A 14,561-nucleotide genomic window follows, 5' to 3' on the forward strand; every position below is an offset into this window, starting at 1 on the left:
AATCGAGACAGATATCCAGAAATCATGGAAAAATGTTGAAATCGTTATTCGTGTCCAAGAAAACTATTTCGAAGGTGAAAACTAAGAATTGAAATAAGCAATTTTTAAGACAAATTCCCCGAATTTTTGGGTAGCACCTTATATCTTTCATTAAAACAGGTAATACTAAAACATAACAATTCTATAAATAGATAATTTAAGGCTCCTGACTCCCACCTGACTTTCATATTGAAATCGTGACGTCATAAGCGAGAAATGACATGTAAGTTTCTTGCATGCCATTTTTAAATAAAGAGAATTTGGATGAAATAAAAAAATAGAATCACTTTTAAAAACTTGTAAAAATGCATGGATCTTTTCTCCCCCCGACAGTCACTAAATAGTCGTAAAAGGTATGTGAAGTGAAGCCCATTCAAGGCAAGAAAACACGATTTGACAGCTGTTGAAAAAAAGTAAAAAAATATGATTTTACGATTTTATGTATAAAATTCAAAGCTAACATTATTTTCCATTCGTTTTTACGAATTTGATAAGTACACCCACGGTCATCGATTCTGTCCCTCGGAAATTTTCACAAACTCTGAAGTGATCACTTTTCTACATTAATGCTTATAGTCCATACACGATTTCGTTTCGTTAATCGTGCATGAATTATGAGCATTAATATAGAAAAGTGATCACTTCAGAGTTTGTGAAAATTTCCGAGGGACAGAATCGATGACCGTGGGTGTACAAGACAAGTCATATTTTCACAATTAACCATATAATAACAAAATGGCATGCAAGACAAAGTTTCGTCGTCAACTTTTTTACAGTACAGTCCGCTCTACAATATGTTTTATGCCGGTTTCGTAAGCTGCATTGATCAAGCATAGTCGGGCATATTTTCTTCACATTCGATTATAATTGATCAATTCTTACTACTTACCGGCATACGACATATTGTAGAATTTTTATGGCTTACGACTTATGACATATGGCATATGTAAAACGGGCCGAACAAAGTTGTAATTTCTACCGCGATATAGTGTCGCCACCGTCAACATGGAGTCTTGGCTTGTGAGTGTAAGTCAGGAGCCTTAAAAAACACAATTTTTCAAAACTCTTTCGATTCACGAAATATCGTAGCATATCAAATTAATAGCCGCTGATTTCGGAAAGCTCGGTGAAACTGCTCATAATAAACGTTAAACGATTAAGATCTTACATATTTTTCTTCTGCCTTTTTTTTCTTAAACGGACTATCCACATAGCTTTGGTGATACTCGCGAATCCTTCAACTCGCTTGAATCAACGGATCTTCTTACGCGAGAGACGCGCGTATTCACGCGTATCTTATAATAGCGATAATTTCCGCGACAAATGCCGCGGCGGCCACGAATGTAAACACGGCCGCTGATATAAGCATGTCCATGTACTGCTTGCTGGGATGGATCTCATTGTTGTGCACGTAATAGTAAGGACCGTTCATCTGGCGCCAATTATGGACCATCAAGCTTCCGGCCACCACGTGCATAAACGCGCCCACAGACGCGAACATCAGCAACTGTAACAGTCAATTAATCGTGGAATTAAATGCGCTGACCTTTAACGTTAGCGTGATAAAAAAAATACGCCGCGACTCCATGTTCAATGTTTAATTGCCGGCGGAAGTAAATTGCCGCGGAGGACGCGCACGCAGATACGCGCGGCAGCCTGGCGCTTGGAGTTTCAATTTCGCGATGAATCGCAAATCCCGACGGTTCTCGGTGAAGGTTTAGGAAATTTTACTTTACGAACTTTTTAATAAGAAACTTCCTCTCAGTCACTCAAACTCGGGAAATGTTGTTACTGTTCATGTCAATCCTTTAAATAAATCGTGCAACCTCCCAGACAAAGTCTGAAAGCGGGACATAGGAGGTCTTTAAAATATCTCTTCATTATCTTTTAGACGTTTCTTGTAAAGATGGAAAGAACGATTTTGCTAGAACAACCAAATTATTTTCAAATTTGTAGGCATCCAGCAAAATCGTTCTTTCCATGTTTTTAAGACGTTCTTTCGTCCCGATTTTTTTGGACTTCATGTTGCTTGGTTGACTTGCCATTAATGCGTTGAAAATAGATCAATTTCTATAATATCGCGTTTTGATCGTTCACGTTCGAAACAGAATTACGTGCAGAGAAGCTTATTATTATTTAGCTTCGTGTCTGTTACGAGGCTGAGATATTTTTCCGTTTGTTTGTCAAAGATATGACGGCCGCAAACGGCCATCGATTATGCATGCCTCGTAATACGACGCATCAGCGTGTGTAAGCGAGATTTGCACAGTTGAAAAGTAAATGATTCATGAGCACGGATATCACGACGCGCGCGCGCGCTCCGATGTGCGACGTGTGTCGCGATCTTTCGTGTCGCGCGATTTATTTTTTCATTCGAAACATTCTTAAACGGTGTGTAAAACGACTTTCGAAGTGTAGCGTGCATGTAGTCGCGCAACGAGAGGCCTTGATGCGTCCGCTAATTAACGCATATATACGCCGTCGCACATCGCCGTTGTAATGACTCAGCTGTACAAATGAACTAGGCGTATCTAGTCGCGGCCTATGGCGTTCTTTGCTATGGACATAACATAACAAGGCCATGTTTACAGTAATAATATAACGAGGACGTAGGTTTACGGTTATCGGCTGTTAATCCCCGCGAAACGCTTACAGAAAATTGAGGATATTCCTAAAAAAAACCCCCCAAAAAACTCAATAGGGTAACTCCGGTATATACGCCGCGCGAGGATTTATGCCGCAGAAGTAAGAAAAAATAGAAGAAGTGAAAGTAATTTTCTCACAACCACTCTGTTACATACCTTTATGTTATATTAGTATTGTGTTATGATTTCATATTTTTATTGTTAATATTTATAAATTATTGTAAGTTAAATCGACTTATCACTGTAATAAGTAGCTCAACCATTAAGTTATAATCTACATAAAATGATTATTGTAGGAAATATAAAAGGCTTCGTGGTTATTTCGTGGTACATAAGTGTAGAGGAAATTGTAAAGGATAGAGTATAGTAAAATACAAGTGCTTAGCTCTTTAGATTATTTGTATATTTTTTGAGTCATTTACTCGTGAATAGCCGTATAATCCACCCATATTTTTATATGGGTGGGTTATACGACAAAAATGCAAGGATTTAAAGAATTTATTTTAATGTAAAAAATAAATATTTTGGATTTCTAATATTTTTTTCATAATAGTAGACAGTCTAAAGTTTTTACTGGTAACCTCATTTATCTTAACCATAATTAATAATACCTGATAAATTAAGTTTTTAATAGGTGCGGTGTATATGTATAACTATATACCGGAATTACCCTATTCGTGTTACTTCTTTGTGTTCTTGTGTTATTTCTCTATCGATATTTCATTTCCAGGGTAAAAATTACCCTTCTATAAAAGAAAAAAAATATTTGATGTGTGAAGCGGACGTTGAGTCATTTTTTCATCACGGGGGTTCTATGATTAATTCGAAATCGATCTCGCGCTCTCCTTATCAAAAAATGATGAAATATTTAGAATTGTAAAGATCATCCTTGGAACGATCTTATAGTCTTTTATAACTCTTATACCCCGCATGAGAGGATGCGCAGAATACCTATAAATATATCTGTCTCTTCTTTGTTGAAGAGGCCAGGGATAGCAAAATGCGTCGCCGAGGGTAAAAGGCGCAGAAGTTTCAAGTAAAACTTTAAATTTTAACGTGATTTTTTATAGAAGGAAAGATTACATTACCGTTCTTTTCGGTATACGATCGCCCAGCATGTGGCTGATAATGAAGAGCGCGTTAATGAGAAGATAGCCGGCGACCGAGACGTAGATAGTGGCCGAGTCGTCCAGCTTGAATCGCGGCCTGTTGAAAACGCGCTGGAACGAGTTCATCGGATCCACCGCCAGGCCGATGGCAAAAATAGCCAGTATCTGTCGAGATATATTAAAATATATTGAAATAAGAGCTATTTAACGCTATCTACATTGAACATGCATAACGACGAAGTCAGAGAACACAAAGCGTCTAAAATCGACGTACATAAGACATCTTTTTTTAAACCTTTTAGACAACTTTTAGATAGTTTTCGCAGAAATGTCTGAAAGATATCTAAAAGATGTCTTGAGGACGTCTTATGGGTCAATTTTATGTTGTCTAGAGATCGAAAAAAAAAAGAAGAAGTATCAGAAGTATAAGAAGTAAGGTCAAATAATGTATAGCAAATGAACGCGGAAAAAACGTTTTTGTTAAAAGGTCTAAAATTTTTACTGAATACAGATCTGAAAATAATTTTTTGTTAAACCAACAATTAAAACAATTTTTTGTATTTTTTGTCAAAATATTTTGTTGGAATATTAAAACCGATAAGCGTTACTATATAAAACGTTTTGATATTCGAGCAATCATTTTGACTTTCAAACAAAATTATTTTGATTAATTGAACAAAAATTATTTTCAGATCTGAATCTAGCAAAATTGTTTTTTCCTTGAAGAAATGTCGGCAAAATACATCGTCATATTATGCAGATCGAGAAAATCAAGAATAAAAATACGGAAAATTCATTTAAAAAATCGCGACTTCCGTCTGTTAAATCGTCATTGTAACGATATTTCTCGTAATTTCTCGCGCGAAAAAAAAATTTCAACAACAGAATACGAAGCGCGCTGTAATTACACACATACACACGCTACTCTCTGTTCGATTAAAAAGATGCTCACCACTTCGAGCACTTTGATGGCGATGGGTAGATGACTTAGAACCTTGTGCCTCTTGGTAGTCGGCTGTTGACTTTGCTGCGCCTCGTCCGCCATTCTTACCCGTCTATGTTTTCCTTTTCCGTCGCCCAGTTTGAAGAATTTTCAGTTCAATTTGATGACGATCGATTCTTTCTTCCCTGTGCGTGTGTGCTGCCCCTTTCTCGGTCTTGGCGACCCTAAAACGAGAAACGCGATAGACATCGCCCGTAGGGGAGCCGCACGTAAATCGGAGGGGTTGAAGCCCGAGGTGTGTACGGTGCAAATAAGAGACTATAGAATGGATTATTCAGGCGATAAGATATTTCATTCCATGTTTTCCGTTCATTCCCAGCTAGGTCGATTTTCCTTGACCAAATTATATTTAAATCATAAATTAATGAAGATACACATAATAAAAAAATCTTAATCACTAAACGGCGCTGATATTAAAGTAAATTAATTGAAGTAAGTATTAATAATTAAATGAAAAGTATTAGTAATTAAGGGACAAGACACTCGCAACAAACATGTAGCTTACGGCAAGTAATTAAGTATAATTATGATAACTATGTCAGCTTTATATATATTTCTAGTTAATAGCTTCAAGTTTCATGAATGTAAACAAAAGAAAAATTGGGATTTAAACGTCTCTTAATTTGATTTTTGATTCATCTAAATTTAGATTAAAACCCATTTTCACAATGTATATGATTACAAATGACCAAGAAGTTTATTGTTTAACGACGTTTTATTAGGACATTAATCATCAAGTTAACTTGATGCCAACTCAACTGATGTACACGTAACCTTTAGTTTACTTGACTATAAGCTTATGAAAGTGTGTTTTAGTCAACTTTCAAGTTTTAGTTAACCTAATCTTTTCGTTAATCATATATTATGAAAATGGGCCTAAAGAAGAAATCTTTTTCAAATTAACTTCCGTTGTAAAAGAACAAAATAAATGCAGTATTAATACGACATATATTCATGCCTATGTTCGACGTGTTTCGTAACTTCGGAAAATGGATTCTCGTCTATTTTTTTTTTTTACGAGAATGAATACGGAGTTACATCACGAGAGTTGCTGCCGTCGCGGCTGGAACTCGGTTGTATCTAAATAGGTCTCAAAGCAGCAGGTATATACAAGGTGAATAACAAATACTCGCGCCCATTGATTCACCTGACACGCGCTCCCGTCCACGTGCACCGTCACCTTCTATCGCTTCGCCAGCGAAACTCGACTCGATTTCACTTCGACTCCGCGTATGCCGCCGCGACTCCGAGAGTGTCCGCCACGAGGAACACCAGGGGAACTTCGTGTAAGAGCGAAGATCCCGTGGTGGATCTCGTCGCAGCGGTTCCCTTCTTCCTGCTCTTTCAGAGTCCGAGAAGCAGTCCAAGAAACGCACTTCTTCACTCTTCAAACGCGGCCGATTATTGCCGGAGGCGAGTCTAATAACGCGCGCGCATACACACTACTAGTAGTTACTGTTGCGCGTCGCGACGCGTGCGTCATACAGAAACGTGCCCGCGCCGTGCGGCAGTGCAGCTCGAACTGAAACGCGGAGAACGTATACGCGGCGTATACAGCCCGCGTACGCGCGCGGCGATACGCGACACTTTACGAGTTACGAGTCCCCCGCGCGCGCGCGCGCGCAGGCGAAGTACGCGACTTCACGAGTCCCACGCTTACGACTCTTATACGAGCAGGTCGCACGCGCCTTGGGCGTGCGGTTGCCGATAGGAATCGACGTTTTGATACTATAAGGCACCGTTTCGCGGCGACGCGCTTATAGCTTTCGCTCGCCTCGCTCGCCGAAGATCACCGCGGCAACTTTCGACAAAAATATCGTCAACATTAGCCGTCGCGTCCGGTCCTTTCTCCTCTCTCTCCCTCCCTCTCAGTTCGCCATTATTTTTAACCCGCCGAGACACAAAATAGATTAATGAAGGAATGTCACACCTCTCTGAGACGCCGTTATTCGGCGAAGAAAACTCAACGAGGTCGGGACTTTTTCACGCATGGTAGCGTTTGACATCGCCCAGCGCGTTTCCGGCCGGGTTTTTGCCTGTCTAAATATTTGCCAATGTGTCACGGACGCGCGCGAAGTATTTTCTTCGCGTGCACGCCCTGTTATGTCACCGATTGAGCGTGCGTCCTTAAATGACGGCGCGTCATTAATAAGTCAGACGCGCGTCGAGGAAATCTTCGTTCCAGCTTCCTGTGCTCCAGCAAGCTGATTTAATGATTTAATGAAAAAAAAAAACGATAAAGTATATTAATATAAAAAAAGAGAACAAACTCCTTAATTATATATAATAATTTGTTTAAAAAAAATGTCAACGAATTTCTTCCAGCTTGAAGCTGGAAGAAACGAAGTACGAAATAATCGCGTTTGTTATACCTAAACAATCTTCTGTACCTGTTTCTGTTTTTCTGATCTTCGAAATATTCTTTATGTTGATACTTGTGAATTTTATTATTCTAGCCTTGCTATATATTTTTTACTCTCCGCGTAACTGACCATACTCATTACTCACGGTATTAATATAAAAAAAAGAGAACGGAAACTCCTTGATTACATAATAATTTGACGTTTAACGAAATATCAACGAATTTCTTCCAGCTTGTAACTGGAAGAAACGAAATATGAAATAATCGCGGTCGTTAAACCTAAACAATCTTCCGTGTCAGTTTCTTTTCTTCCGATCTTCGAAATATTCTTCATGTTGATACTCGTCGTGATTTTTATTATTCTAGTCTTGCTGTACATTTTTTTATACTCTCCGCGTAACTGACCATACTCATTACTCGCGACATTATCGAAAAGCTGCTGCACGCGACAGTAAATGCAGTCGGGAGCTATAAAAATTCACAATGAATTTCCGCGAGAGTGACTTCCTTCGCTGGAAACGCACCTCGATCCTATTTCATGATGTTATTTTGACGTTGCGGCGCGGTGCAAGGACACGTCGTAATTCCGCGACCGGGCTGCAGCCTACCCGGCGAGCCCGTGCAATGCAAAAAGTCTCGCGATATCGCATTACACGCGAACGCGCGCTTGTTATGCGCCTCGCATAATTACGCGATTTTATTTTTAACTTGCTAGATTAGTAAACAATCCGGATTACTAGACTATTCTGCTGGATTATAATTGATAGACTCTTTAATTAGTACAGCGCGCTAACAAGTAGAATCTCGCAACTGTATATGAGATATGATTGGCATGCGCAATAATTGAGAAACGTTGATGTTATTGTGGTTTTTAATGCGCAATATTTAATCACATCGCAAGTATGGCTCTTGTGTGCATCATTTCCGTTATAAATTGTAGGATTTACTCGACATGTGTAATCGCTTTTATTTAAAATATTTAAAACGGATGATTCAATTCTCTCTTTAATTATACCCGGTAATTATGTAATCCGGAACACAATTTATTTTAAAGAATAAAATATTTAAATTGTCGTCATAGTTGATCAATATTTTTACGTATAAAAATTAGTTTATTCAAAAAAAATTAATATCTCAAGAATGTTATACACACGCTAAAGGTGAAATGCTAAGAAAAAGTAATTAATTTTAGAATTGGTTTAAATCAATTTAAATCAACTTTTGGTTTAAAATTGAAATCATCTTGTACACTTTCGCAAATTGATTTTTCTCTCGTCTGCCGGTTTTTGCAATGTCTATAAAAGAAGAAGCTTATTACTAAGTAAGAGAGAATACACGGCTTCGACTTGCAGCTATATACATTGTAGGCTGTACTCGCTTTAACTAACATTGCCAGAAACGAATCGTCATGATATCGATCCGCACGTTGTATATACGACGAGTCCCCTGCACAATCTCTTACTTTCCATATATTGCGATTATCTGGGTATCTATGCCAATGTAACTTGTCCTCAATGAAACATTTACGAAGAGTACGCGATTGCAGTTACTTTTCGACGGTTATACAAACGCTTATAATAATTTAACCCGACGACAATATTACGACGCACAATGTATTTTTTTTCTTATATTGACTTGTTCTTCAGACCAAATAATAAGATTCGCAACGGTACGGGATATAAACTCGAAGAGAGGAACGAAGTCTACGATTTATGACTCTTAGACTCGATCGTATTTTCCGTCTTAATAATAAAAAATAGTAATAAAAGTAATTCAAGAATTAATCACGATAAAACGAGAAATCACAACATGACATTATTCGCGGGATGCAAAAGAATTTTGATAGAAGTTATGTTAGAAATTCTATAATTATTATGTATATAAATGTAATTATTATATAAAGTATTATATAAACTTTCTTAAGTACTGTCCAATATTTTGGAAGTTGTTTCTTGAAACTATTTTATGAAGGAAATTTTATATGATCTTTAAGGCCTGGTTTCAAAGATGTAGAATATTCTATAAAATTGTTTTTTTTTTATTTTAAATGAACAGTTTTCTTTTCAAATTTGGCAAGGAAAAGGGTTCAACAAATAGGTATAGAGTATTAGCTTCATTTTTGAAACGAAGATATTCGAAGATATGAAGATTCATATGAACTTTTCTTTATAAAATGATCTCAAAAATCGACTCCTAAAATATTGCACAGTATTTAAAGAGCATCGCAGCAAAAAAAATTATATAAAATTACATAAACCACTATAAAAGTTATTTGCGTGCCCTTCCGTTATAAATTGTCGGACTTACTCGACATGTGTAATCGCAAACTTTTGTTTAAAATATTTAAAACAATAATTCAATTCTCTCTCCAATCCGATTATGCCCGGTAATTACATATCTGCAGAACACAATTTATTTTAAAGAATAAAATATTCCAACCTTGGATTAAGGCTGAAGGTTTAAGCATCTTTGCCCCCCCCCCCCTTCTTTTTCCTACACGGTAAGTAGTTATGTTCAAGAGACATTTATCCTATTATATGTTAAGTTTATAACTTTAGTCAAATTAGGCGTGACCTCCGTAATTAACGGGATTACTCGTGCCCGGCTGCCCTGTGGGTGGGTGTGTAATCGTGCCGGTCACCCGCGACGATCGCCAGGTCAAGTAGATTAATTGGTCGCGCACGACGCAAGGGGGGGAGGAGGGATCTTAAAGGGCCCCATGATGAAATCATCCGGTGGAACATTACGGTGGAGTCGTTTGCTTCGAAAAGGGTGTGAGTCATATATTTTTAGTCACACTTTCTACGTTTCCTCCTTCGCATTTCTTTCGTTTCCACCTTCGTTAAACAAAGGGGACACGCGCATAATAATCGCCCGATACATGGCCCGATACGTATTATCGGTCGTTAGACGCGAGGAAAAAAAGAAGTACCAGACATGTCAAGGAGAAATAAATTTTCATAGGCGTCGCAATGCGAGAATACCTAAAAATATTAACTTTCTTAAAAAAGGAAAAGTCATTGAATTAATGTCTATTCATAAGACGATACGGCGACACGAATAGTGATAAGTGAGGAATATCGTTAGAATGATGCCTTAAGTATATGACATGAATAATATACATATATTCTGAGCCATTTTATTACAAATTTTGTAATAAATTTTATTTCGTATACGTTACATGTTTTTTTCAGTGGGACGTATATATATATCCGTATGAATATAAATATGTATAAAAGTGTGTAATGAGGAAAACTTTGTCTCTCCTCAAAGAAGGACAAGGTTACTTGCGTTTTCTGCGAAGAGAGAAACTCCTGTGCAGAAACGTGACTAACAATATACTCGGAGTCATCGGAACGTAATCTAATTGTAACAGAGTTTAATATGTGAAACTTTTTTTCTGGGAATATATTGTTAGTTGTACAATCGTGAACATATCGGTTGCGACTGCACTCTTTTTTCATAGGTTTTTATATACTTAATATATAAAATATATATTTTATAGGTAACTAATATTTTGCAAATTCGAACCATATGGTGTTACTATCTTTAATCTAGAAGCAGTAACATACACCACATACATACACCAATCGTGGTTCGCATGATTTGTAAAATATTAGTGCGTTTCGAAACTTATTAAAAAAAAAGTGTCGCAACCGACATATCCACGACTGTACAGCATGAGATGGCGTTGATGAAATGGAAAATTTTTCGTAAATATTGTCTATCAAAAAGATATTTGATCTTGTAATACTATTCCTTCCTATTCAAATTCCGCCTTAGCGTATTGAAGAAAGCTTAATATTAAGTCCATCAGGTATGCTGCGCCTTCTAAAACGCACAACGAGCCCACGGCCAAGCCGATCTGAAATTATTGATTTTGTTTCTGATTTAATACAATTAATCGCTGATTTCAAAATTATTGGAAAAATTAAAATGGGATATTTATATGTTATATGTTTTATGTGAAATAGACTTTAGTAAATTCATTTTTTAATCTCATAATAGAACATTCCAGCAATATTTCAGAAATATTGCTGAAACGTTGCAACGTTGCTGTAATTTTGCTGGAATGTTCCGTAGTTGTGGAAAAAAATGCACGTTTACTGTAACTGTTTGGAATTTTACACCTACAGCTTTTAATTTATTAATGATTTATTTTTTATGGTTCTTACCTTAAATTAGGGATTCGACTTACCTGCCTCTCTGGCGCATCGTATATGAATTTCTGTTCAGGTTGATAACCGTGCCAGTAATGTAGAGCTGTTCCACCCACAGCCACGAACATGAAAGTCCCGACGAAATTCATGATGATTTCCTATAAAAAAGATATGTTCCGATCAAATTGTTCCAAAATTTTTTTAAGGTTGTTGAACTTTGCAATTTAATACTGTTTTTTTGAACGAAGAGAGACTGTGTGAAATTCGATATTTATCTGCAGTCTATATAAATCTATATAGAAAGTCTATATAAATTGCAAATAGACACCGCTTCTATCATGTTTCTATATTAAAAATGTCATTTAAATAAATCTGAATCTCCGAGATTGAATGTCATCTTAAGAAACGTGATGCTAAACCATTCACTTTCACCATGTTTAACATGTACTATTCGATCGAGGTCCATCACACCCTGTCAAGTGAAAAGAGCAAACACTTACAACGAGAGTCTTTTTGTGATCGGAATTGCCAAAACAGTAGCTGACGAGGATGACGCTCGTGTAGATGAAGAATCCGACGAATACGCCGGAAGCGACGATCTCGGCATCGGGATTTTTGTCCTCGTTCAAGTTCCAGGTTCCACCGACGCCTAGAAACTCGCCACCGTATCCTGTACGATACAGGATTAGTATGATAAGGTTGAGAACCTGCGACAAATCGGCAAATTTTAAAAATACATACAGATAACCAAGTCGTAAATGAATTTGGCAAAGTATCTGTTACAAACTTATCGACAAATTGCCAGTAGAAGTGTATTGCAGAATCTAATAGAATATGCAGATGCTAATAGAATGCAGATGCTAATAGAATACGACGGCAGATTAACAGCAGAAACTAAAGCCGAATCTATCATTTTATGGCTAAATGGAATTTACCTTGCTAAAAATTTTTCTTAGAATTCTTTATATAATTTTTGTACAATTTATAAATTTCAGATTTTTACAAAATTTCTGTATAATTGTAGAACTTTTTAGAAAATTTGTCAGATTTTTTTATATAAATTCAAAATAACTTTTCAGAAATACTGAGAAAGTTTATCTTTTCTAGAATTTTTCACATATGTGTGTGAAAGTTCTGAAATATTCTAAGACTCCTAAGATTCTATAATTTTTGAAAAAAATTTATAAAATTTAAAAAAATGTAAGGTATTTTTTCAAAGATGTTTAAAATATAGCTATAAGAATTTTTTTAAAATATTATGAGATATATTATGATCAGAATTTTTTTTATTAGGATATCAAATTTTGTTTAGTGGTAATGAAATAACAGATTCTGCTTGCTCTCTAAAAATGAATAAGTTGAATCATCACTGATTTTCAGTGTATATAATTTTCCGGTGACATAGTTAGAAGTAGAACTATGATAAAACAGTGACTATTTTAATGTTGTGATACTATACTGATTCAAATAGTGAATATCACTGAAAGACAGCGAATTTCAGTTCTCACAACTATTTGATAGTGAAACTCACTGTCTTTCAGTGATATTTATTGTTTGAGTCAATATATTATCACTGAAACAACATTAAAATAGTCATTGTTTATCACAGTTTTAAGTGTGCCATTGAAAAATAAATATGCACTGAAAATTAGTGATGATGTCACTGATTCACTTTCAGAGAGTGGTGTTTCTGTTGTCAATCTACTGCTGGCAGATTATGTTCGCAGGCTTTGCTAATAGAATACAAGTTCAATGCGGACGTACAGTTGATGCCAATTCGTCCGATCGTAATATTCTGCTTGAATCTACAGGCAGACTGCTTGTTAGACATCTTGCTTGGATGTCTAACGAGAGGAATGCCGTGGAAACTTATGTAATAATGAAGCAATGTCCAAGTTCAAATTTTCTCTTCTAATTACATAAACGTTTTTAAACGCTAGAAACGTGTAAGAAAATTAATATGAGTAATAAAAAAAAACTCGTTTTCTAAATGAACGTAGTTCTATATTTATGTGAACAGAAAAAATTTGTATTTTGAGACTGAATGATTAATGCTGAAAATTTTTACGAAAGAGTTGATCGAAAGAAGTCTGTATCAAGATTTAACGGAGTCGTATTATCATCATAGAGAGAGATTTTCTGGGACACTCTATAGTTCCATGCACTAAAAGCGGCAACGGCGTAGCGTATCGCTTGCTAAACAACGTACGTTATCGCAAGCCGATAAGGGCGATGAAAATGATTCATACGTCTCGTAAGAATGTCCCTTGAATGAGTGTATGACGGTGATCTTTGGGTCGACGCCTTTCTATGATCAATCCGCAATCGAATTCATTGACCGCATAATTAGACAATTTACCGATCACAACATTTAAATTACTTTTCTACACCGAAATTTTATTACATCGTTGATATTTTATTATTCTCCTTGATATTTTATTGAAATTTCTTAATCTCAAACTATTATCTCTATGTACACAAGAAAAAAATGCCCGCTTCTTACGGTTCATATAGCCAAGAAGAAGTTTGTCGAATTGATCGCGAAGTTTGTTGACTGCTTAATTTGGTAAAAAAAATTGTTGATAAATATTTGATTAATAATTTGAAGAATGCCTGCATGCAAATAAATCTCGAGGTAAAGTCCCGTTGAGAAATATTCATTAAAAATTAAATTTGAAAACCAAGATGATATTATTTTTATCCGTAAATTAATTACTGAAAATTCCTAAAACCGTTCTTTTGGACCGTTCAAAATTCTATAGTACATTGGATTTATACCAAGAATTTCCGAATTGATAAGAGGAAGATATCGTTATGGGATATTCTGAGAGACATTCTCTTTTTCCCTTTCTGTCTTTTTCTCTCTACACTTTTCACGATTACAGTGCAAAAACCAAAATACAATCTTCTCACCAACTTTAGCACTTTGATCACTATACTCCCAATAGTCTGCGGGGACACCATGCTTGCGGACTTCTCGGCACCCGCCTTTCGCCGTGAAAAATGTACGTAACAAAGTGAAACTTGCGCCGGGGTTTGAGTGATTCCGTAGCAGAACCAAGCCCTCTTTATCTAATCAGATGATACAGAGAAATACGTTGAAATGGGGATAAGAATCGTGTAGGACAACCGCACATGCGCGATCTTATCTGAATGATAATTTAAACCGGCCGCATCGTAAAATTATCGCGTTGTAATTCTTCGTTTTCGCAACTGAAATAGCGGCGCGGATTTTTTTTTTTA

General features: G+C 36.4%; 3 protein-coding genes across 4 annotated transcripts in view; 1 reads left to right on the plus strand and 2 right to left on the minus strand.

The window, feature by feature from the left end:
• The window catches only part of LOC105462487 (adenylosuccinate lyase), a 36,263-nt gene that overhangs the window by 16,816 nt on the left and 4,886 nt on the right, over positions 1-14,561 (plus strand). The gene's annotated exons all lie outside the window — the stretch shown is intronic.
• Positions 747-6,404, minus strand: LOC105462484. Of its 2 annotated transcripts, XR_976056.1 has the most exons (5): positions 5,944-6,404; positions 4,746-4,960; positions 3,773-3,958; positions 952-1,546; positions 747-836 (listed from the first exon to the last, which is right to left on the minus strand). XR_976056.1 is itself a non-coding variant. In XM_011709114.1 (4 exons), the coding sequence occupies exons 2-4, from the start codon at positions 4,836-4,838 to the stop codon at positions 1,325-1,327; spliced, it is 501 nt and encodes a 166-aa protein (XP_011707416.1). In that variant the 5' UTR covers positions 4,839-4,960; positions 5,944-6,404; the 3' UTR covers positions 747-1,324. The 2 variants fall into 2 exon arrangements, 1 of the variants encoding a protein (XP_011707416.1); XM_011709114.1 differs by having other exon boundaries at positions 747-1,546.
• LOC105462482 lies at positions 8,250-14,402 on the minus strand. The gene is made up of 4 exons (XM_011709113.1): positions 14,232-14,402; positions 11,819-12,025; positions 11,357-11,476; positions 8,250-11,023 (listed from the first exon to the last, which is right to left on the minus strand). Exons 1-4 carry the CDS (start codon positions 14,280-14,282, stop codon positions 10,922-10,924), a joined length of 480 nt encoding a protein of 159 aa, XP_011707415.1. The 5' UTR covers positions 14,283-14,402; the 3' UTR covers positions 8,250-10,921.

This window comes from Wasmannia auropunctata, unplaced genomic scaffold, assembly GCF_000956235.1.
Source record: "Wasmannia auropunctata unplaced genomic scaffold, wasmannia.A_1.0 LD336097.1, whole genome shotgun sequence".
In the NCBI taxonomy this organism is placed as follows: Eukaryota; Metazoa; Arthropoda; class Insecta; order Hymenoptera; family Formicidae; genus Wasmannia; species Wasmannia auropunctata.